Genomic DNA, 22,841 nt, shown 5'->3' with positions numbered 1-22,841 from the left:
TCCCCAAGCCCGTGTAAAAGTGACGCACCTTTGACAATTAAAACAACAAAAAAGTCAAACTACAGTTGTTCCATAAGTTACTCCAGTTACAGGTCCGGACTCGCCCAAATGGGGAGTTTCTCATTGGTTCTCACTAGCAAAATGTAAACATCTGATTGGAAGAAAAAAGCAACTTCGATTATACAATATATTCTCTTAAACCGCGATACACGCGTCCGCAATTTGCGTCACACAATACAGTTGAATAAATTTTACTTCAGAGTATAAAACAGTATTAAAAAACTATATATTTTTCAGCGGGGTCTTTATAACCCTGAGAGGGGTTCCCCGTTCGACTCCCAACGGCGTTCGGCACAGTCTTTTTGGCGATCTAACATGAAGCGGTTTTTTAATATGAGGAGGAATCCTCGGAGTCGAGTACTTTGGTGACGAAAAATTCTGACTATCGACTCTGTCGGGAATATTCTCCTTATCACTATTTTTCTCCGTGCTTGAGCTCAAGCACTGTTTAGCAATTTGTATCTTGTGTTTTTGGTTCAATTGCCCATTGCGGCGTCGTGGTGACATGCTCTTCTTCCCGACTCTTCGCTCTTCATATTTCAGATTTCTCACTCTGTAGGAGAGTCTGTTGTCGGTGTTTCGCGACGCCCCAATTTTGGTTCCAACTCTAGCTCTTGGGAGGCTTCTAAGACTACCTGAACTGTCGGAGTCTGACAGTTTGTCAAATAGTTTGGCTTTGGCGAGTACCATTCCGGCGTTTTGACTTCGTAGCTCAGCCAAAGAGGCTCTTCCAGTCAGATTGCTGGATTTGTCTGATTTTAAGGTGGTGAAAAAGCACTCTGCGCTGACCCAGGTATCGCTGGACCCTGACAGATTACAAGAAACTGCTTTCGTGCTTTGCTCTCCAACTGAAGAAGAGCGCGTCTTTCGTATCTCTTTACTCTCTAAAATATCGTCATCGCATCTACACAAACCCAAACCATTGAACACAGTGTTGGGTTTGCCTCTTTTTAGACTAACTCTCGGAATTGAAGTTCTGGGGGCCACGTGCCACGACTGATGCCGTACCAACTTCGAGTTGTTTTTCTCCAGCTCCCTCGACTTCCTTCTCATACTCCCAATCTTCCGCGCACTCGGCGATCGTATAATCTTCTGCTCTGCACTCCTTCTAATTTTCAACTCCCTACTTAATCTCTTCGCCAAGTGGTCCGTTGTGGGACTCATCGGAGCTGATTGAACCAAAGTCTGCTCATACGCCGTCTGCACGTTCAAAATATTCGTATCAACTTCTTCGTTCTTATTATTTTCGTTTTCAGTACTGATCTGAGATTGCACGTTTTCAATTTCTATCGAGATCCGTCGCTCCATTGCAGAAACGCGGTTCTTGATAGCTTCATATTCTGTTTTAGAGACGCGAATATAGTCGGGTTCGGGGACTTCTTCAACGCGCTTCATGTCTTTGGAGGATGAGGCGGCGAAAGAGTTTCGTTTTTTCGTTCGTTTTAGGTTGCTCGAGGGGTTGATGGCGGACCATCGACGTTCTAGAATGCTTTTGGTGGTGGTTTTCTTGGAGGCGTCGGTTTCTTGCTTGAGGTTCTTCAGGCTTCGGCTTCTGGAGAACCATTTCCTTTCTTTTTGTCTGGGGAGAAAAACTTGTTAGTTTGGGAGACGATTTGGGTGTTTATGCTTACATTTCGTTCGTGTGTTTCGAGTGGATGTCCTTGGACCCACTGAAAATAATGATTAAAATTGCCTGAAGTCTTTTAATATACAAATACCTTAAATCCATGCTGATTGGTGTTCGAGGCGCGAAAGGAGTGCTCAACAAAACATTATCGGGCAGCTTATTCAACAGCTCTTTCCTACAAGAAGTAGATAAAAAAATGTGCAAAATCAAGCCGAAAATATACTTTTTTTTCGTAGAAATCCCGTTAGAATGCAGCCGTCGTTTCTTCACAATATTGTTACTGATGGGTGTCAATAACAAGTCTGGAGTCACCACACTGTGATCCTCAACTGACTTCCCTCCCACGATTTTCTTAAGTCCATTGAACATTCCTAGGAAAAAAAACAAGTTAACTACTCACCAAAACAAGCAACAACAAGTTTCATTTTTTATTAGGACTTGCAACAAATCAATGTTTTTAATTTTAGGCAAATATTACTTGTCAAAGATCCACTCCGACGTTTCTTCTTTTTACTTTCAGTCTCGGAGTTTGAGGCTAAACCTTGTATGATATTTTCAGGTAAAATCCCCACATCAAGGGCGTTCTCAATTAGAATCTAAGAATACAAGACTTAGCACAGTTATTTTTCCAGTTTGTGACTTTTACCTTAATGATCTCGCAAATTTTGGTGGTCCTCAATTGGGCGGTGGTTTGTGTCAATTTCTCTTCTATCGGAAAAAGGGCAGGTCCTATCACAACAGCCAGGTTGTAAGGATTCATTTTGTTTCTTGAAGAGTATTGTGAAATCTCACGAAAGAACTATAAATGAAATAATTTCAATATTTACTTTAGCAAGTATGAGAATCACCTGGAGAAGGTAAGTTAGAGTGGTGAGGTGTTCTAATGGCAATAGCAAACATGACAAGAGTAAAGCCTTAGGTTTGAACTCTCCCACGTCTTGTAAAACACACCGTAAAAACAGCTCGTGATATGTGTACGGTATAACAGGCTCAGGTAAGTCTCTTAAAAGCGTTTTTAAAAGAGCTGCTATATCTATAACATGTAGATTCTTGTCCAAGCTCCCTCCAGAATCAAGAGTTGACTTAAATTAAAACACATTTAAACATGTCTCGGTTTGTTTCATTGAAATTATTACCTTCATTTCCCCTTGTCTAACTTTGGACCCTTCTTTTCTAAATAAACCCTCAGTGCTGGCATTTTTTAAAATTATAGAACACATTTGATGGACTAGTTTAGGAACAGCAATTTGTTGTCCAGTTTTTAAAGTAACAGTCTCACACGGTAGTACCTGAAGAGGTACTTTAAAAACTTTATTTCCAGGCTTAACACTCTAAAACCAACATGTTTATAACTTGATAAAAAAACTCATAACCTGTACCTGTTGTTTGGGTTTCTTCGGTCTACATTTTATCCCTAATTTTCGCAATTCTTGCAGAGTCTCATTCCTACATTCTTCTTTCTTCAGCACATCACACATAAACATGTTTACTTTATTAATTTAATTTAAAATTTCTGGCATTTTCGAGCAGCTGAGGGGACTGTCACATTTCAAACAATTCAAAACTGTCGGGCTCACAGCGCATGCGCGATTTTAAATCTGAGGAATATGATTGGTTGGGGAGTTCGCGCCTTTGGACAAGGGTTTAAAATGTAACCGTCTCCGGTGGTAATTAAAAATGGCACGAGATAACGAAGGGGTTATCAATGAGTTGACCATTTCCTCTTTGGCGAGCTGTTAACGGATAAATTGGGGCGAGATAAAGGAAACAAATTAACTGATAAATCGTTTTATGTTGTGAAAATTTCTTAAAACCAAGCGCACAGCCATAAACAAAATTCGAAAAGTCAAAGAATTCAATTTGAACTTTGGGCCCAGATGGGGAAATAATGAAACTCGATAATAGAAAAAACTAACAATTACTACCTTGTAAAGATTTTATTGGTTCTGGAAGTGTTTGTAACTGCATGTTAATGAATGATAAATCGTAACGAAAGCAAAAGGGAAAAGTGTCTTAAAACAATAAGCAATAAATTAAGCCATAAATATTATGTTTGCGCCGTTTTACATTAGTCATCATCTATTTAATATGCTGACAAATAATGACCTACTAATATTCTCTGTTATGGTTTAATTTAATCTCTAATAACAGTTTTTTAATCAGACAAACATTTTAATATAATTGCGAAATGAACTTCGATCTTGTGAGACCAGTTCTTTTCCCCTGGTTTTAAAAACAACCAATTCCGCAAAAAACTGCATTTTCTTATTGATTTGAATAGGCCAATTTCCGCCTCAATAAATGTTACGCCACGACTGTGAAAATCCGTTCGAATTTTTAACGCTGTTTTTACTTTTGTTTTGTTTATGTTTCGCGAAGTGGGTACAAGCAAAACCGCCGAAAAAGTAAACCATCACAAAATTTCTCTGCGCTTGCCCCACAGCCAAATATGCGGTATCGTAGCAACAACCCCAAGAACCAAAACATTCTTCAGTACGATGGTTCTATGTCTGGGTCCCACCGGGGCTGGTAAAACTCTTCTACTAAAAAAACTCCAAAACGTGGAAAATGTCGATGAAACGGCAACTTCCGTGCCGACTGTGGGCACAAACATGTTCACAATTAGACAAGAAAATGATGTCTACGAAATTAGAGAACTCGGAGGAGTAATGTCTCCTCTCTGGTCGAAGTATTTTACCGGAATGCAGAAAGTTATCTACGTGGTGGACGCATCGAATCTGTGTCAAATCAGTGCTGCTGGAGTTCTTTTGTATACAATTATCGCTAATCCCATGCTCGCAAATGCCAAAGTAAAGCATGAATTGGTATCTACTGAATAATTAGAGCGTGTTTCCAGTTCCTCTTGGTGTTAACAAAAATGGACGTGAGCTACAGACAGATGCGCAATGAAGCTTTGCTAATGCTACAGATGCGAAGGTTTGAAAAGGAAATTAAGCAAAAAATTACAATAACCGAAGCCAGTGCGATCACCGGGGAAGGAAGAGAGGAAATACTGAATTGGTTAAAAAAGAAATGACATTTTTCGAAACTTTCACTTAAGACAAATAGTGATCTTTTTGCAACACTTTCAGTTTCAAAAACAATTTTACACTTGGATGCTTACCGGAGCTTTCAATTTCAGCAATATATAAATATTAGCTGGCGTATTTACTCAGCATCAGTTAATTGAAAGACACAACAATACAATGTTCTCTCTAAAGGTATTATAAATTATAACAATTTTTGAATTGACTGTTTTTTTTAGGCACTTTTGTTGGCTGTTGCCATTTTCCAGCTTGTTCAAGTTAACTGCGTTCCAGTTTACGAAGACTTAGAAGGTGCCGCATCCGAACATGGTAAGTTCCGATAAAATCAAAGAATCATTTTTTAAGGGGTGTTTTAAGATTACGCTCGAGTCCAAATCAAAGTTTTCCGAGGGCCGTCTGAAGGGCACGAGCACTTCGCACCATGGGGCTATTGGGTGAAACAACCAGCCGACGAACACCACTAATTTTATTTTTATTTTTTTACTGACTGTTGTTTTTATTTCATAAATAAAAATCTTGTTACGCAACTCGTGATTAAAAGACGTTCAACTTGAGATATATATATTTCGAATAACTTTAATAAGTACATAATATGTGATGCAACTATAACACTTGCATAGAATGTACCTTTAACAATATCGTTACATTAAAAAAAAGTCACAAGCTCGATTCAAGGCATGGAAGGACGGAATTTTTTCCCCTAGTATTCGATCAAAAAGGCCTCTTTATATTTATAAAAGTGTAAAATATAATGAAAATATAGCTTACAGTTTCGTCTTAAAGGTACTTAACGTAATATATACATGATTTAAAAAATAGTTGCTTTAAAATGACGTTGCCACAATAACAGGAAATAAAATTTCAATTTAATACTCTTGTAGCTAGAAAGGCGAGTTCGCAGAACTTGGTTCTGATAAGACACTTGACCACAACGGACAAAATATTCTTACATTACAATAACTAAAATACTGAATAGAATAACAATAATTATATTCCTTAAAATAATAAAAGATGTACTTGATAAAATATGATAAATGGAATTCATACAAACATGGAATGAAAAGGTTTAGCATAAAACGGAATGTTTCTTAGTCTTATTGTTTCATTTAAGTACTTCCAAAATTAAAATAATTGACCATGGTGTTCTTTCATGACATTACCAGTTCTTCAGAAGTATTCAGCTATATCAAGTCAGTTTACATAAAAATGAAATATGTTGGCAAAACCAGAAACGTCACGGAAAATGCTCCCAATTTTGCCCTTGGAAAAGCGTGTTTGATTATTTTAAGTAAGTACGACCAAGGCTTAGATTGTGTGAATAACCGCGTTATTGTCGTTAGTCACAAATTAAACAATTATTGTATTACACTAATACTTTGTTGACTAATACGTTTTAAGAACAAATAATTATATAAATCGCGGTTTAATTTATTACTTAGGCTTTATATTAATCAATTAATTTATTGTTTGGGGAATTTAGTAAGCCCTCCACAACATATTTCATTTTTACGTCTTTTAAGTCATTGAGCCGAGCGAGGATCGCCTCAGCTTCCAGTCAGCAATTCCGCAATTGGAACAACACAGTAGCATTCATACTTCCCTTGATATGTTACCTGGACAGATTTTGTTCATAATACTATGTGGATCAAGATCCACAGTCTTACAGCCAAAGGAAGAAAATTTCTAAAACTAAAGATGTAAGATCCCATCTTCTGAACTGTGGCTCTCGTTCAAATTCAAATTAGTAGGCCCCGTCAAGTCAACAATTTCATCCTGATCATCCGGATCTGAACCACCAGTTGTGTGCGACTGATGAGAACCACTGGAAAGTTGCGAGTTTCGTCCGAAGCTGCCGCGACGGACCGGGGCCACTGTTCTTTGATTAGCTGGTTTTACCGTGATTATGAGGTTTGAACTGTTTGCCACCATCATGTCAGTGACTTGGTCCAGAGTCTTACCGGCTACTTCTATTCCGTTGACTTCTAGGACTTCGTCGTTGACGGCGAGAAGACCGGTGGATTCAGCCAGGCCTCCGGGCACAAGACGGGAGATGAAGATGCCCGGGATTTTCTCTAAACCTGGGGGTAATGTTAGTTGTGTTTGGGGGCGTCGGGGGTAACTTACCACTCTGCGTGACGCGCACGCTTGTTCCATCCCTTATGTAGAAACCCAGCGGCTTGTCGGAGCCGTGCTTAAGCAATCTGACGCGTCTACAAGTTTCAGGTACTATATCTACATCTATAATAGATGACACCTGTCGGAAATCGTGGGGGTTCGATATCGCTAAAGTTTTTGTTCGACCGGGAGTTCCTCCTAATATACTCGAGATTAGATTTCGGGGTTTGATGGTTCCATAACCGTTCAGTTCTTCAAGACTATCTCCTGTAGTTTCATGTTAGAATACAAGAAAGTTTGAGGAAGCACTTTACCTTTTCTTTGGATTATGACCCTTAGAAGGGGTTTGGCATTCACTAGCGCTCGCCGCAAATTATCATCGTTATTGATTGGCAGCAAATCTTGGTCACTAGGGTCAATATAAGACACTAAAAAAGCAATATCTCGAAGACGATGCAAGCGCTCCAATAAAGAGTGAAACTCTTCAAATTTGGCTTGAGGATCTCGTTCCACGGAAAACCGTCTGAATTCCGCATCAAACTACGAAGAAACAATTAAATAGCGATGTGCACAATGATTCATGCTCTCATTCCTTAACAGGCAGAAAGGTATAATTACAGGTTGCAATTAACATAAATGGAAACTATTTTTAATCAACAAAGACAAAAAAACATGCGTGCTTAAGAAAAAATACTTACTTTGGACTTTACTTCTATTTTATTATTCATAACATTACTACTGCTCTTTATATCAATTTTGTTTTTGGACATTGCGAATTTTGCACTTCTCTTATCACTAGTTACACATTCAATTACAATTTATAACGAAGAAAACAACTAAACTAACGGAAAAACGTATTAAATTACTAAAATTCCAATTTATTTACGTTTATTCTTCATCCTCTTGCTGGACAGACAGTTATGGAATGGTGACTTTAGTCATCGAAACAGGGCTGCCAACACACCCGCGAAACAGCTCCGCCTTGGACAAATTCGCTCTTTCGCGTGCAAGGAAATAAAAAAACCCCGTTCAAAACCAACAAACATTTTTAATTTCATTCAAAAAGCCACGAAATCAGCGTCGAGAATTGAACTGTGACAATTTTAAAAGCTGCCGTTCTACTGGGACGATAACCAAATTCCCCTAGATCGATTTTGACAGATAACCTCTAATGATAGTTATTTCAAATGAAAAATAAGGATGCAGAGCTGTTGAACCCTTGCTTGAAAGAGCAGGAGTTGACGTACAAATGCTTCAACGACAACAACTTCAATAAGGAGGCCTGCCAGCTCCAGATGGAGAATTACAAAACTTGTAAAGCTTTCTGGGTATGCCCCCTCGTGTCCTCTAAATTCTTCCGTAATTATTCTATTATTTAGACTTCAGTTCGCTCGGACAGGCTGAGAAAAGGTATATCCCCCACACTGCCCCCCGTCGAAGAAAGGGAACAAATAAAGCGGGAGTTCTTTAGCCAAAATAAATGACTAGATAAAAATTTAAACATTTATTTTCAAAATAGTTAACAAAATCGTAGTTCTACAGTGATATGGCACTATATAACCCTTGTTAACTTTATTAAAAAAGTAAAATATACAGGCAAACTTTGAGTATTTTGATCATCCTATTCACAATAAATAAACAAAATTGCAAACTAAAGTCTTTGGGTAAAGCGTGGTTTCCGTTCTCGTCGAGGAATTCTTTGAATTCAAAATCCACTGGACTATACTATACAATTTGTTGACTACTTGTTATGACTTCAGACATGGGGTTCTCAATAAAATAAATAAATAAATGCAAAACGAGCACTTAGAGGTCTTCTACAACTAGTCAATCAGACGATTTTTTTATGCTAAAACAGTTGATCCGGAAGTGATCACACATTTGACGCACCTTGAAAATTCCAGTGAGATCCTAAGAGTGTGTGAAATGAAACTTACCACTTGCGTGCCGTAATGAATGTGAGCGGTTGTTGTTAACACACACAATACATAAGTTAGAAACAGTTCAAGAGTGGCATTCTTCGTCAGAATCGAAAGCGAAATAGAAATAGACGTAGGAACCAATAACCAGTTAAAAATGTCACATCTTGTGTTACTCATTTGGGCTACGATCAATCGGCACTGAAAATAGAAGGTCCAAACCGTGGCGCAGTTTCCACACGAATACTTACACAAATATTTGAGAAAACTGTGCTGATTATAACAAAAACAGCTCTTGGATCTCGCTCCACGATGTTACCTGGAGAATGCAAGACCCACAATAACGTGATGAGAAAAAAGACGGTCACGGGTACAAGAGGGCGGATAGCCTCGCTAAACGACCTCATGTACCCCGTTTTATTTTTGTACGAATTGTGGATATTGTAGAGAATCACAGGGATGTTGGTAAACACTGCCATTCCGTAGATGACGACTTCGAATAGAAGCCCCGTCGTGACCCCCCCTGGCAAGACAAAGTGCCAACTTTCATGTCCCGCGAACTAAAATAACAATCAGAATTACAGTTATAAAGTGTTGGCGTACTAACCCCAGCAAACAAAAACGCTAGAATGGTGAACCACATGGAAAAATCATACCCCCAAGGCAAGAATAAGACACCAGTGTTGTACTTCTCCCAATGGGATAAATAAAAATTAAACAAGATGTTCCACAAAATGAAGAACATGCGAAATGGAATGATACTGTATCTCCCACCACGTCCGAACAACGAGTATGCTGCCACCGGGATGAGCCCTGCGGTGAAGGAATCCAAGCCATGGTCGAATAATTCTCCCAATGGCCCGCTGCTGCCGGTTCTTCTAGCTTGCTTGCCATCAATACCATCTAACCAAAGAGAAATTAGTACAAACCAACACCAGTTGGTGGTTACCTAAAGTGTATGCTAAGAACAGGAATATTCCTGCTGCTGTGAATGTCCATTTTGGTAACGAAGCGTAGTCCGGATGATCCGAGTCAGAAGCGTAAAAACCGTAGTCTTTCCATGTAAAAAGTAGAAATGTTATGACGGCAAAAAGAAATCCTGAGAATGTCATCAAATTGGGGGCAACCCATTTTGGGCAAAACTGGAAAAAGAGTGTTATTATGTTCGAGAGGGTTGGAATTTACATACTTGAACCAACCAGTTCCAGAAGGGGTGCATGACGTAAATGCTGAGGGGACCCGTATCTTTGCAACTGTACTGTAAGAAAAGAAAAGTAACAATAGCGGAAGTGAGGGAGCAATTCCATGTTGGTCAAGTTGATATACAGGGCGTTCTAACGGTTATTAACAGTTCCAGTAAAATAAGTTTGAACTAAATACTAAATAAAAAAGTTACGTTTTTTTTATGTTAAAGGCTCATTTGTACTTTTGAGAAGGGCTTTAAATCCGTTCTTTGGTTTTTAGGGCGCAAAAAGTGTATTTACATTGTCTAGTATGGACAGTAAATATTTTTGAGAGTGCAATGTTGAATCATTTTTAAATTAATTCTATGAACACCTGTACATAATTAACGCTTTAACTGTTGTAAACGTATATATACGTTTTGCCATTTTTCTTAGAAAATGCAAATAATAAGAATTTAAAATTTGGTCGACAAAAGTAAGCGAATAAGACCAATCGAATAAATAGATTCACATTTCCGTGATACTTCCGGCTATGCCGGAAGTGGCAGTCAACTTGCTTATTTTAAATAGAACTCCCTATATTTTATTCCATTTTTGAATTCTGTACGCAAATTAAAGATCACTTTCTATATACCATACTATACCTAAATTGTATCATTTCTGAAAGATTTCTATTTTTCAAAAAAAATAAATTAAATTTGCATTACAAAAAAAAATTGTTTATGAGAAAAATGTCAAAACGTATATACAGAGTGTTCAAAAAATGGCGGACCAACTATTCACTACGTGAATCTTCAGATAATAACTAGTAGCTAAATTAAGTTTTTTCAATTATTGAGTGCTTCGTTGGAAATCTACAGCCACTTAAAGGGCACAAATTTTTCCTTATAATAAACTCAAGGTTTACAAAATTCTACTAGAGTTCATGTTTTGGGTGATATTTACATACCTAAATGCCTTAAATGCCTTAAATGTTGATGCAAAACGTTATTTTGCACTTTTCAAATTAAGCTCAAAAGCGCAAAATTATTAATCTGGCAACATTTCACTTCAAGAATTCAGTAATTAATTGTTGCCTAGTGCCTGACAATGACCATTTTTTTAGAAAAGTCAAACATTTTTTAGGTGTCACAAACTAGAGGAGTTTATTTCTCTAATGATGTATAATTTTGCTGAATATACCGACACGTGATGGAAACAGTCGAGAAGCAGTAAGGGGCAGTAAGGCTTGTGAATTTCGTAACTGGCAAATTCCCTCCAAGAATACTTTTCAACGAATTTATCAACAGGTACGTGAAACGGGCCGATTGGAACCAAATTTATCAGGATCATGGAGGACCCAGGACTATTCGCACACCAAGAAGAGAACAAATGGTTCTTGATCTGCTTTGTGACTTTTACTGGTCAGGTGTTATCAAAATTAATTGCAAACCATAGTAACCAATAACATGATTTATTAATAATTGTAACTACCAAAGTGTTGCTCTGGTCTCAAAATTATACTCCTAATAATTACCGAAAGAATTGAACACTGTTGCCGTTTTTCGCAATATTTAAAGTTATTTTGCTCCCTTACAAAGCTTCAAATAAAAATTTTAAACAGCATTTCCAATTCACAGCGTCTTAGAGTTTGACGTTCTTATCAGTTGGTCCGCTATTTTTTGAACACCCTGTATATATGTTTACAACAGTTAAAGGGTTTAAACAGTCCATTGCCATCACCATAACTAGAACATGAGCTTTATCAACTTCTCAATATTGTAAGTACAGAAAACCCTGTATATGTGCCAAAATGGTGACAATGATAATGAGAAATTACATGAAAAAAACGATTAAACTGAAAATTTGGGAAGTGGTCGGAAATTTCATTAATTCTTTTTTAATGTCGTGTAACAAACACGGTCCTATTAACCCACGTAAGGGTTTGGTTATGGTCCCATGACAAAAAACAAAGCCCCATGAGCAAAAAACCTACTTTTGTGAATCACAAAATTAGGCCAACATCACGCGATTCCTCATCGTTTTAGCGATAAATTCTGTCAGGTTACGCGTGCTAATATTTAAAATAATACAACTTTAGATAACACGCTTCTAGTAACCGAAGGACGTATCATTTTTATCAGTGTTTAGATTTTTCGTGTCATAATGGCACCGCTCCAGGATCGACCCACTATATCTGCGATGGCGCTAATTTTATAATTTGGCGACTAATTTGTCATTGTTTCATTCGATTAAAATTTCTATATTTCATTCAGAAATCTCATAATTTTATTGACATGAGAAAATTATGTGTTTTAGGTTGTATTTATGTTTAGTCCATTTCCTGGCCGGATCTACTATTAAAAAAACAATAGGTAATCGGAATTGGTGATGTAAAAAGTGTAATTGTAAGTCATGATCCGAGTATTCCGGATATGCATGCTATAAATAACTGAGTTTGTTCTTTCCGAAAGTTTTTTTCTCTATGTTTGCTTCATTTTTTCTGTAACTTGAGTTGCTGCAATTAGATGACAAAGCAACGCTGTTAATTATGGATTTAATGACGAATATTTCAAGGTTTTGCATTCATTTTGAATTCACAAGTGAAAAAGATAAACATTTAAATTAAGTACATGCCTTACAGGTGTAGTCAAGTGTTTTCATACTCAGTGAAACACCTCTTTTTGGAAATTGACACTATCAGTTATTTAAAAATTGTGTTGACACTGATATAGATGAAGTGATGAGATAATAGATTTGCATTAAAAGGATTCTGATCGACAGATCGATAGAATTGACAACACAAATTTCGGTCGACGAAGCATAACGCATTTTGTTCAAAAATGGCAATTTAACATCTTAAGTCGACGATAATAACCCCTCAGGCAATTTATTTATTATTAATGTTTATATATGGGTTTTAACCTATAAAAGTTGTAGATTCTCCGTGAAATTCTACGTTAAATGAGTGCAATTCCCATAACCAAAATACGGCTGAAATCCCCTTAAAATCGTATCTCATGGGATAAATTTAACACGATAAAATGAGTGTATGTGGCGATGTAATTGAAATCAATTTAATCCCAAATACACGTGACATTTCACTTAGACCGAGACCCAACATCAAGCAGTATCTCATGCACAAAATCAAAACTAAATAATTAACAGTCAATTTTAATTAATTAAGCTTTGACGAGTCAAGCACGCCTCTGCTGACTTTACGTAATTTACAACCTGTTTATATTTATGTGGCTTCATCGAGCTTCTGTATGTTTTCAAACTTCAAAGGGTTTTAAATGAATGTTCGCTGCTGTTTATTTTCTTTAAAAAAAAGTTTCTTAGGCGGATTTTGCGAAGCCTCTTTAAGAGTCGAATTCTTGAAGTATATTTGCAATAGAAACGCCAAATATGAGCGAAAAGTGAAATTAGGTAACGGAAAACTTTGGTATTACGTGGCACGTGGCTGTGCGGGTGTTGTTTTTATCTGGAATTAACCGCGATCATGTAGCTTTAGATTCCATGGGAAAATAATCTGGAACTCATTAACAGCATATCGTCATTCGATAATTCGTAAATTCTTTGTTTTCTCGGTTTAATACTTCGGACGTTAAAATCCCCTCAGGAATGAAAAAGTATTAATCTCTTGTTTCGTAAAATATTATACTTCATCAGAAAACACCTAAAAGTCTAGAAATGGTGCTAATTGAATTATTAATCAATTGTTTCATGACGGATCAATTCGATTATATTCCCACAATGGTGTAATAAAATTTTCATGAATAAACGAAAATCACTATAAAAATCCATAAATTATATAAAACTCATTTTTGGGCAACGACCTATGTAAAATAACGTGGCCAGACATAACAAATAAAAGTTCGTATACATAATAATTGTTTAACCCAACTTGAACAGGTGGTTTAAATTTAGTTTTCTCAGCATAATTTAGTATTCAATTAATTTTTGCATCTTTGAGCACCAATTTGAATGATTGTAAGTGATCTTGTAAGGCTATCTGTTAAAAAACTGTTCCCACATAATAAGTTTGATGAAATGGAAATTGTTGCACCCACCAGAGAAAATTGAGCCATTGTACCAGAAATAAGTCAAATAAAACTTCTTTCAATTCAAACATCAACACCTGTAATTACTTCACTTGAAACGATAAAATTGATTTAAACAAGAAAAAAAAACCTGTCTAACTAGGTGCAAATGCATGTCCCTTCTTGTGATTGCTAGTAACATGTTATTATTACGTAGTAAGATTTACAACTCTGTCATTAATTATAAGAAGCTACATCCTAAATAGTTCACTGATAAGAAACGATAAACTATTGCTTTGGAAATCTACTTTGATAACACCAACCATGTTCAACCACGAGATTTCTTCTTTTTCTGGGATTTTAAGTAATCAAGACTTCTTGTTGCAAGATGCAAGTCAATGGACGAAACCTTTGAACTCAGGTTTACCATAAGATTGTGTTGATTTAGACTTAAATTTCCAATGAATTTTCCCATAAATGATTGCCGGATCTGTTAAGTTAATTAAAATTGTGTTAAATAACTTACCTTGTACTTGTCAAAACCCACCAAGTGGTTTGTTGTCAGATACTTGACTTCCATGTTATTTGTGTTGATTATCCTTAAATCCTACAGTAATAAACACTACGTTTTAATTCATTTAACTTGTATTTATCATATTCGAGTCATTAAACTTATTCTAAATTGACTGCTTATATACCTAACCCAAGCACGCCATTTTTGTTTTTTAGCGACGGTGCCGCGATCTACATGACAGTTTTGACAGTTCGAGGCAAAACAGAAACCTGTAATTTCAAATAAAAGAATTTCAAAAATTAACATTTTTTGTATTAAATTTTAACTTATTTAACTATTGTTACAATTCACAAAAAATTAGAAAAATAAACGCACCAATCTTGCAATTACTTCTTCTCTTCAACCATAATTATATGGTATCCAAATTTTGTTTTAACAGGAGGATCTGTATAAACTGGACTATTCACTGTCGAGACTGGTAAAGCAAATGCAGCGTCTTGAAACGGCCCCACCATAGACCCCCTCGTCATCCACCCCAAATCGCCCCCTTGTCTCGCTTTATCTTCACTGTATGCAGCTGCCACCTCAGGAAACTTTTGCCCAGCTTTCAACTTCTCTAAAGCTTCAAGACATTTACCTTGCTTTTCACACAAAATGTGCCGTACTTTAACAGCGGTGCCCCCTTTTTTCTCTTTGGATTTTTCGCCAGAATCGTCACCTTTGGCTGCTTTTCCGCCGCCTTTCGCTGCGCCTTTTCCAGCCTTTGGCGGCATTCTAGAAAAATATGTTGTTATTCTAAACTAGAAATGAATTAATATTTTTATTTACTCGAAATAGGCACGGGAAAATGTTAGGTTATGCGAACAAGTGACAGTTGTTATCGCCGACGACGGCGCTATCTGTTAGGCAAAAGCTCTATGGCAAAAAAACAAAGTAAAAACACAGTTGTAGAGTTCTGCATACTATTTTTTAGTAGAGATGCATAATATCATATATAGATGGCGCTCAAGATATTTAAATTTTTGAAATCTGAAAAGAGGATCATATTCCACACCATAGGTAAATAAGTTCTTTTTGTTAAGTTTTATTTGGTTTACATTAATTTAACTTAAGCTTTTTCCTTGTAACTGGTCTTAAGATGTAGTAAAGAAATTTAATTTAAATTGTTGGGTGGTGGGTTGAATAAGAAGTCAATTTTGGAGTTGTGATTTATTCTTTACCCAAATTTTCTATACGTATTATAGAATACATCGTCGGCATTGGCACTGTTTGAAAAAAATATATTTCATATCAATCAGCATAATTACAATAAAAAACAATTACAATAATACTTATAACAAAGTCTTAAACAAAGGAGACGACGCTATATCCACGAGATCGCGTAATTTGTAGCGTAATCTTCAGATCACAACACATAAGAGTTTATTAAATGGTCACTTCTTGTCCTCTAATTTGGCTTTGTCTAGAGACGAAGTAACTAACATAGCTTGTCCTTGTTGCGTATTTTGGTTGGGAAACACTTTATCTAAATGTTTCAACGATTCACTTAAAAAGTTCTGAATGGCGGTGAGCGCCGCCACAATGGCCGGACTTCCAAACCCGTGGCTGATCAAAGAAAAGTGTGTTAAATGTCGTTGTATTGAAGGATCCAGAAGAATCTGAGGCCTAGTATTGCACAATGGCGACCGGTCCTGGTTGAGCAGGTCCATCAGCTCTTTCGTGATCTGTTTGGTGGCTTGGAGAAGCTCCTTCCTCCGAGGGGTTTCCCCGTGTTGACGCAACAGGTACTCAGCCACTTGGCGCGCTGGGAATTCCGTCTCACAGACATAGCCGAAGTCTCTAGCAAGGTGGATGGCTTCGCCTTCCACCAGCGAAGTCAGCAACGTGACATTGGCGGCTTTTCTTCTTCCTGCCGGGAGATTCAGCCCGATTTTCTCCAACTTTTCGCGTAAAATCCGCCCTCCGTTCTTGCTCTTGGCTCTCCTCAGCACTCCGCCTAGAAGCGACGCGTTGAGGCACTCTGGAGGCGACAGACGTCGTTGTACTTCGCCTACTGTTACTTTGTACTTTGAGGTTGAGGACAAGAGGGAGAGACGCCCCGGAACCGAACAAAAGACATCGCTAGGCGACACCATCGCGCCTCCTCCGTGGTCTTTGCCCCCTTTCATACCTGCAACAAAATAAAAGAACTCAAATAAAAGAAATCGCCACAAGGGGTCTCGTTTGGTTGTTTGAAGGCGGGCTACATCTGTCACATTAATAATAGAGTCGACACCCTTTTTAATTTAAATTGGCTTTTCTAAATGCGAAATAATTGCCGGGTTTGCAATGCTTACTTTTTAATAGAGGTAAGTCGGATATAAATCCTGTGTTGTCGTCGATGCCTCCCTGGGCCTCTTCCACTGCCTGCCCCAGGGCTTGGTGCAGCGACAGGGGGTCATCATGGGGCCGCTGCGGGGTAGTTACTGAGTAATCGGGACGACCACCGCCAGGCGCTGAACTGTAGGGAAAGCTGCCGCCGTGGCCCAACTGACCCTGTAAATAAAAGAAAATATTAATTAAACCCGAATCGCAAGAACTACCCTTTGCTTATCATCAAATTCGGCATTTTTGTACATTTTTACCTAAAAGATTTAATTAAAAGTGGTACAAAACGCTTCCGCCGGCATTCCAGAGGGAAATATGCGAGGGGTGAAGAATCGAAAGGCGCGATTTGGCGCCGGAGTATAGGAAATTCAAATCGCCTTATCTGTCGGCTGGGGCTATCGAAGGGTGCTCGGATAGCTGACATTCTCCGGCAAGTATTCAGTGTTGCAACTATGTCAAGACATCGCAAATATGTCAGGATTGTGCTCCTTCATCTCGAATCGATCCCTGTCATAATAATATTTTGTCAACTGCCGCTCTCAGCGTTCGTGAAGACGATGATTTTTCAGATCATGCATCATCATTAAATTTCTTTCAGCGTGCAACGAGGTCTCTCTATTAAATACCTCCACGTCACTACTTCTTCTTCTTCGGCAGTTTACAGTTATCTAAATTGGGCTCATATTGTGTTTCTTCCTTATACCTACATGCCATTAATTTATTTCGTGTCATGTAATATCACCACCGTTTTAATTGCATAATACCTGCTTCTTGGAACATCATCAATTTCCGCGCCGGCAAATCGAAAGAACGAGATGGAATTTACATAATTTTTCGGAGAGGATGAGTGGGGAACATTAAAAAAACGTTTATGGCACAATTAAAAGCGATTTTGAATGTGTCGTAAATTTCGTTTTATAGCCGGTCGTGCAGTGGTGTCGATTAATATAGATGAGATTTATTCTTGAAATTGGCAGATTACACGCTGTTTGAATTTACATTAAATGCGAAATATTAACACTTCCACCTGCGGATAAATTATGCGACTTCCAACTGAAGAGTAGGAGCCACTCCACCTTCAATCAGATTAATTTCTTTCCATTCTGACCAACTTTTCCGTTCAAAAATTAAATACTTGTATGAAATTACTTAGCCAAGGATATTTAAATTTAACAAAGAGAGGTTATTCTACTTTGAAAAGATGTATAGAAAGTGTTGTACAAAAAATGGCTCCAAAACTGCAATCTCATCTCATAGAGAGTCAACAAATTGCAGTGGCGTACGCTCTTGCTTTATTTTTTTTTATTTTTTTTTTTAATTTTGCGTCACGATCAGGACCTCGAAATTATTAATGTTATTCTTCTCCAGTAAATCGAGCTCAAATTAGTTCCTTGTGTCTGGTTCGATTTCGCAGACAAACTTCTCTTGATGATGTTAATTGTGTTTGGCTGAGAATGGACTTGATTTCGTGTCCAAAAGAGCTGAACCAGAAACCCACTTCTCGAGTGTAGGGCTTCAGTCTTAAATTCCTTTTACGTTGGTAATTCCTTAAAATACATGCGATTGGTAACGCACTCAATCCTGTCACTGTTGAGCAACACACAATGCAACAATCCACTCGCCCACGACTGATTTCATGTCAAATGCCCTCAAAACTCCCAAGACAAATTTATTTGAATAATCGCAATTTATCACCAGAAAGTCTTTCGCAACACTGTCATAACATAGAAATTAGTGACTTACCACATGTGTGTGATTGGGATCGCCTTCTCGAGGTCGGAGTCCCAGTTGGTTGTAGTGGTGAAGACCAGAAAGACCTCCATAGGGATCAGTGAGGTATTCTAGATGTTGTTGAGGGGGTGGACTAGGTGGGTGATGAAAAGGTGGTGGAAAGTATGGGGGCTGGAAATCGGGTTGGGGCAGCTGATGTTGCATGGCCGAGCTGTGATGAAGACCCCCGGAGCCGCGATGGTGCGCTCCGGAGCCCCCGGCGCCGTAACCCGGCGAACTTCCGCTAAGAGCTAGTGAACCATGGCCTCCAGCTGTCAACCGCTCCTGGAAAGAAATAAAAACGTTAATTTGAGATAAATGTGTTGTTTATCTTTTATCTTCCTAACGTAAATAGACGCCCTTTCTTATGCCTACTTTCAAGCCTAATACCATTCACTATTATGATAGATATCCCATTTATCCAATTATCCATTCATTGATTCATTCATATTCATAGTTAGCTTACAGCATTATGTCTATTATTACACTTAGAATTTATTATTACACTACTTCCTTTCAATCGATTGAACGGCATAAATAATTCTACACTTATAAATAAAATTATGTATATCACTGGCACCGTCATTGATGACATCTTAATATTGCTTTACATTGTCGATATAGAAGGTGATGAATAATTTATTAAAGATGATAGTATCAAATTATAATAATTATTTTGCCACTGCAGGTGACTCTCGTTATACCGCCATCAAAAAAAATTGTTATGATGTTTTTCAATTTGCTTGGGCAGATGGGAAGACAATCATAATTGGCGCAATTATAAGCAAAACCACAATAAAATGTAAACTTGATATAAACCTGCCTGTTACATATTAAACAAGATCATTATGTTTGTTTTATAACGAGCTGGAATGTAAGTTGTATGCGCAAAATGTAATATTTTTGTAAGATATTGTTGAATGACTATCACAACTTGTCACAGTGGAATTCTAATTCCGACAGATTTTTCTTGGGATTCTAATTACATTTAAACAATTCTAAGAAATTATTAACATTTATCTATATAAATTTTAAATAATGCCCATTCTAAGAGAATGGGGACTCTGATTTATGAAGATTATCATACAAAACAATAACATGAAACGAATAATGAATTAAATTTCAATTACTGTCTTATATTTATTGTGTTTTACATTTACTTGACCGTGGAATTTGTCATTCTTGTGCGTGGCTATTTCTGGAAGTTGTTCAGACGATTAAGCGAAGTGGAAGATTTTTTTCAAAAGATATTTTAGAAACTATAAAAGCTTTGCAATTTATAGATATGTAGCCTTTAAATTTATTTAAAACTTGCAAACTTCTAAATTTATTCTTCAAAAATTTAATAAATTAGGAAATCGGTATTTTGCTTGTCTCGAATTTAAAAACAAAAAATTTTTAAAATAAATTTAAAGATCAAAAACTTAGTAACTTGGGAGCCTAAGAATTAAACCTTAAATTTATAAATTTTTGATTTTAAAACTAAAAAAAACGTAAAAATTAAGAGATTTAAAGACTGAGGCTATAACTAAGCAAAACCTAAAAATCTTCAACTTTATAGAACGGGTAACTCAAAGTTTTGTCTTTAGAAAAAGCAAAAAAATTTAAAATTTTCGTTGTAATGCTGGCATTTCGTTATACATAGTGCTATAGAAATAAATTTTGGTATGTTACTGTCTTCAACTTATGTAATAACTGTATCAAATTTTAACATTATAAAAGAAGCAAGTCAAATTTTTGAAATTTTTGTTATTAGAATATCTACATTTAATTATATTGCTACAAAAATAAAATTTTGAAAAGTCACTGTCTTAGACCTTCTTAGTAACTGTACCGAAATACACTTTTATAGAATGCTCAAATCCAATTTTAAAAATTTTTGTTTTAAGAACCAAGAAATTCGAAAAATAGGTTAAATTCTGTCATTTCGTTATTTGCTGTGCTACATCAAGAAAATTTTGAGAGGTTGCGGTCTTGAACCCATTCATTAACTGTAACAAATTACAACCTTTTAGAACAAGTAAGTCAAATTTTAAAAATTTTTGTTTTGAGAAAGCCAAAATTTAAAAAAATAAGTTAAATGTTGTAATTTCATTATCTACAGTACTATAAGAATAATATTTTGAGAAGTTACTTGCTCTACGCTATTTAATAACTGCCAAATTACAAGTTTATAAAACGAGCAACTCAAATTTTAGAAATTTTTGTGTTTAGGAAAAGCCAAAAAATTAAAAAAAAAACGTTTCAATGGTGTCATTTCTTTATCTACGGTGCTATAGGTATAAAATCTTAGGAGGTTACCCTTTTGAACCTATCTAATAATTGTGCCAAACTACATTTTTATAGAATGAGCAAGTCAAATTCTGGAAATATTTGTTTCTAAAAAGAGCCAAGAAATTAAATAATTTCTGTTTAAATGCTGTCTAATTTTTTGGGATTTTTGTAGATCTGAGAATCGAACGAGAAGAAGAACATTGAATATAAAAATAATCTGAACATTTGGTTTTTAAAAAATTAATTACATTACTCGAAGCTCAAACGCAGAAGCTTAAAAATTTGAAAACTTGCGGATTTAAGAAGCTAAAACAATTGTAATAATCTTAAAAATCTGATCAATTGAGGGCTGAAAATCTCATTATCGCAGTCTCTGATAAGATTAGAACAGGAATCTTATTGATTTTTAGTAAAAATTTGCAAATAACCAAACAAATAGGAAAAAGCGAAGCAACAAAGCAAGAGAGTTTGATTTTTTGCTTTTTGTAGCTCTAGGGCCCCAGATGGTCTAACAATATGCAACAACAATGCCTCTAAAAATCACAAAATTGCCGTAAAGAGGTACAGCTGTCTAATGAAATCTAAGCCTAATAAAAGAAAATTATTTGTAATAAGATATCTGTCAGAGAAAAGTATAATGGGAGCTTCCACAAGAGGATCCAATCTTATTAAAAATGATTACTAGTATGAATTTTCAACACGTACTATTTATACCTATAATCAACCAACAACGGTTCTGCAGACCTACGCACTAATTCGTTGTTTTTTCAATGCAAAAGTTATTTATCTACTGGATGATTTTGCCCGCGTGTTGGAATGCGAAGATTTAGGGTTTTGTTGCAATTCCCTCGTCTTATTTTCGATGTTCATCTACATACTTGGGATTCTTTACGTTTATTTTAAATACCTTTAAATATTCATAGAATTATAAAACGGCGGTTTAAACGTTGGGCTTTTCACAGGAAGAAAACTTACCACGTTATTCAGGCCTTGATTAAATCTACATGACGTTAACCAATATCATTAAGATTGTCCGATAAAGTTCATCAATAATTTAACATAAAATCACAAACTTAGAAAACGGGCGAAGAGCACACACAAAACACGAAGCTCACAGAAGTCACTCAATCAACGGATCACCACCTCAAGTCTTAGAGGAGTGTCGTGACGAAGTAGTGTAGAGTTATAGTGACTAGCAGGGCAGCCCCAGGGCGAAAACACGTGGCCGCGATTTCAACCGAACCCCGACGAAGAACCGGAGGACCCATCCGAAAGGAAAATATGCAAAAAAGCTCCATCCATTATCGCTAAGTTGTTACGAATGTTGCAATTAGCATGAACAAGCAAACCCTAATTAAAAAGCCTTCAAGTTTACAAGAATGAAAACATAACATATTCGTATTTAATTACAGTTATAACATAGTTTCCTTATCTGATTTTGTAGAGACAGTGAAAATATTGCGTGCGCATTCTAGCAATTACGGTAAGGTGGGCAAGTCGCCGTTTGTAATAAGTTATTTCCGTTTTATTGCCATTGGTTGCAGGCTAAAAAGCTTTTTCCGCTTAATTACAATATTTGGAGGGGATCCGCAATCACAACTCCAAACATTTTTACGCGCAGATTTATTGGCCAGACTGTGTACAAAGCTATATTTCATGTTTCACGATAATTAATTTATAAATGACGGCACAAATTTATCTCAGATCACGTTTTAAACGCTTCCGGTGCTGTTCGTAATGGTCAAATTCGTCTACTTTAATTGCTGTTTGCGTTATTAATTCTTCAGATATATCTTCGGTACCGTTAAAACCAAACTGAAACAATCTCTTCAGGTGTCGCTTTAGAACAACTATGTGCTTAATCATACTGAATTAATTTTTACCGCGAAAGTTTTTTCCATCCTCTTATGGCAATCATAAAAGTTGTAGCACCGGACATAAC

At 36.6% G+C, this 22,841-nt stretch overlaps 7 protein-coding genes across 10 annotated transcripts in view; 2 read left to right on the top strand and 5 right to left on the bottom strand.

Annotated features, from left to right (window-relative positions):
• Positions 1-189: 189 nt before the first annotated feature.
• On the bottom strand, positions 190-3,267 carry LOC148181482 (uncharacterized). Its single transcript, XM_088046203.1, has 9 exons — positions 3,067-3,267; positions 2,824-3,018; positions 2,536-2,769; positions 2,334-2,486; positions 2,166-2,283; positions 1,911-2,058; positions 1,779-1,862; positions 1,692-1,730; positions 190-1,639 (listed from the first exon to the last, which is right to left on the bottom strand). The coding sequence occupies exons 1-9, from the start codon at positions 3,169-3,171 to the stop codon at positions 283-285; spliced, it is 2,433 nt and encodes an 810-aa protein (XP_087902329.1). The 5' UTR covers positions 3,172-3,267; the 3' UTR covers positions 190-282.
• Positions 3,268-4,001: 734 nt separating this feature from the next.
• On the top strand, positions 4,002-5,193 carry LOC148181481 (ADP-ribosylation factor-like protein 16). Its single transcript, XM_088046211.1, has 4 exons — positions 4,002-4,497; positions 4,545-4,908; positions 4,953-5,043; positions 5,092-5,193. The coding sequence occupies exons 1-2, from the start codon at positions 4,054-4,056 to the stop codon at positions 4,722-4,724; spliced, it is 624 nt and encodes a 207-aa protein (XP_087902337.1). The 5' UTR covers positions 4,002-4,053; the 3' UTR covers positions 4,725-4,908; positions 4,953-5,043; positions 5,092-5,193.
• Positions 5,194-5,278: 85 nt separating this feature from the next.
• par-6 (partitioning defective protein 6) lies at positions 5,279-7,818 on the bottom strand. Its single transcript, XM_088032085.1, has 4 exons — positions 7,548-7,818; positions 7,164-7,389; positions 6,859-7,116; positions 5,279-6,812 (listed from the first exon to the last, which is right to left on the bottom strand). Exons 1-4 carry the CDS (start codon positions 7,617-7,619, stop codon positions 6,424-6,426), a joined length of 945 nt encoding a protein of 314 aa, XP_087888211.1. The 5' UTR covers positions 7,620-7,818; the 3' UTR covers positions 5,279-6,423.
• A 105-nt stretch (positions 7,819-7,923) lies between these two features.
• On the top strand, positions 7,924-8,450 carry LOC148181479 (coiled-coil-helix-coiled-coil-helix domain-containing protein 7). Its single transcript, XM_088032108.1, has 2 exons — positions 7,924-8,177; positions 8,229-8,450. Exons 1-2 carry the CDS (start codon positions 8,037-8,039, stop codon positions 8,331-8,333), a joined length of 246 nt encoding a protein of 81 aa, XP_087888234.1. The 5' UTR covers positions 7,924-8,036; the 3' UTR covers positions 8,334-8,450.
• LOC148181478 (ethanolaminephosphotransferase 1-like) lies at positions 8,400-14,707 on the bottom strand. Its single transcript, XM_088032074.1, has 7 exons — positions 14,501-14,707; positions 9,958-10,026; positions 9,718-9,910; positions 9,376-9,671; positions 9,020-9,328; positions 8,787-8,969; positions 8,400-8,739 (listed from the first exon to the last, which is right to left on the bottom strand). Exons 1-7 carry the CDS (start codon positions 14,552-14,554, stop codon positions 8,677-8,679), a joined length of 1,167 nt encoding a protein of 388 aa, XP_087888200.1. The 5' UTR covers positions 14,555-14,707; the 3' UTR covers positions 8,400-8,676.
• A 71-nt stretch (positions 14,708-14,778) lies between these two features.
• On the bottom strand, positions 14,779-15,383 carry LOC148181477 (peptidyl-prolyl cis-trans isomerase NIMA-interacting 4). The gene is made up of 2 exons (XM_088032097.1): positions 15,317-15,383; positions 14,779-15,262 (listed from the first exon to the last, which is right to left on the bottom strand). The coding sequence occupies exon 2, from the start codon at positions 15,259-15,261 to the stop codon at positions 14,875-14,877; it is 387 nt and encodes a 128-aa protein (XP_087888223.1). The 5' UTR covers position 15,262; positions 15,317-15,383; the 3' UTR covers positions 14,779-14,874.
• A 299-nt stretch (positions 15,384-15,682) lies between these two features.
• TfAP-2 (transcription factor AP-2) overlaps positions 15,683-22,841 on the bottom strand; it is a 68,849-nt gene continuing 61,690 nt past the window's right edge. For all 4 annotated transcript variants that reach the window (XM_088039344.1, XM_088039335.1, XM_088039318.1 and 1 more), the window contains 3 exons: positions 18,599-18,910; positions 16,825-17,023; positions 15,683-16,658 (listed from right to left, as the gene is read on the bottom strand). In XM_088039344.1, coding sequence (XP_087895470.1) covers positions 15,922-16,658; positions 16,825-17,023; positions 18,599-18,910 — 1,248 coding nt within the window. In that variant the 3' untranslated portion in view covers positions 15,683-15,921. The remainder of the gene's footprint in view (positions 16,659-16,824; positions 17,024-18,598; positions 18,911-22,841) is intronic.

Source organism: Gnatocerus cornutus, chromosome 1 (genome assembly GCF_029298725.1).
Source record: "Gnatocerus cornutus isolate USDA-ARS CGAHR chromosome 1, icGnaCorn1.1, whole genome shotgun sequence".
Lineage (NCBI taxonomy): Eukaryota > Metazoa > Arthropoda > Insecta > Coleoptera > Tenebrionidae > Gnatocerus > Gnatocerus cornutus.
This window is presented reverse-complemented; position numbering and strand designations above follow the sequence as displayed.

Coding starts and splice junctions, on each gene's coding strand:
- LOC148181482 (XM_088046203.1), bottom strand. CDS start 3,171: ATGTTTATGTGTGATGTGCTGAAGAAAGAAGAATGTAGGAATGAGACT. Junction 3,019..3,066: donor CGAAGAAACCCAAACAACAG/GTACAGGTTATG, acceptor TGTTGGTTTTAG/AGTGTTAAGCCTGGAAATAA. Junction 2,284..2,333: donor AAATTTGCGAGATCATTAAG/GTAAAAGTCACA, acceptor TTGTATTCTTAG/ATTCTAATTGAGAACGCCCT.
- LOC148181477 (XM_088032097.1), bottom strand. CDS start 15,261: ATGCCGCCAAAGGCTGGAAAAGGCGCAGCGAAAGGCGGCGGAAAAGCA.
- LOC148181479 (XM_088032108.1), top strand. CDS start 8,037: ATGAAAAATAAGGATGCAGAGCTGTTGAACCCTTGCTTGAAAGAGCAG. Junction 8,178..8,228: donor AAACTTGTAAAGCTTTCTGG/GTATGCCCCCTC, acceptor TCTATTATTTAG/ACTTCAGTTCGCTCGGACAG.
- par-6 (XM_088032085.1), bottom strand. CDS start 7,619: ATGTCCAAAAACAAAATTGATATAAAGAGCAGTAGTAATGTTATGAAT. Junction 7,390..7,547: donor AAATAGAAGTAAAGTCCAAA/GTAAGTATTTTT, acceptor GTTTCTTCGTAG/TTTGATGCGGAATTCAGACG. Junction 6,813..6,858: donor CGTGCGCGTCACGCAGAGTG/GTAAGTTACCCC, acceptor CATTACCCCCAG/GTTTAGAGAAAATCCCGGGC.
- LOC148181478 (XM_088032074.1), bottom strand. CDS start 14,554: ATGGAAGTCAAGTATCTGACAACAAACCACTTGGTGGGTTTTGACAAG. Junction 10,027..14,500: donor TGGGTTTTGACAAGTACAAG/GTAAGTTATTTA, acceptor CTTTTCTTACAG/TACAGTTGCAAAGATACGGG. Junction 8,970..9,019: donor CAGTTTTCTCAAATATTTGT/GTAAGTATTCGT, acceptor TTCTATTTTCAG/TGCCGATTGATCGTAGCCCA.
- LOC148181481 (XM_088046211.1), top strand. CDS start 4,054: ATGTTTCGCGAAGTGGGTACAAGCAAAACCGCCGAAAAAGTAAACCAT. Junction 4,498..4,544: donor CCATGCTCGCAAATGCCAAA/GTAAAGCATGAA, acceptor GCGTGTTTCCAG/TTCCTCTTGGTGTTAACAAA.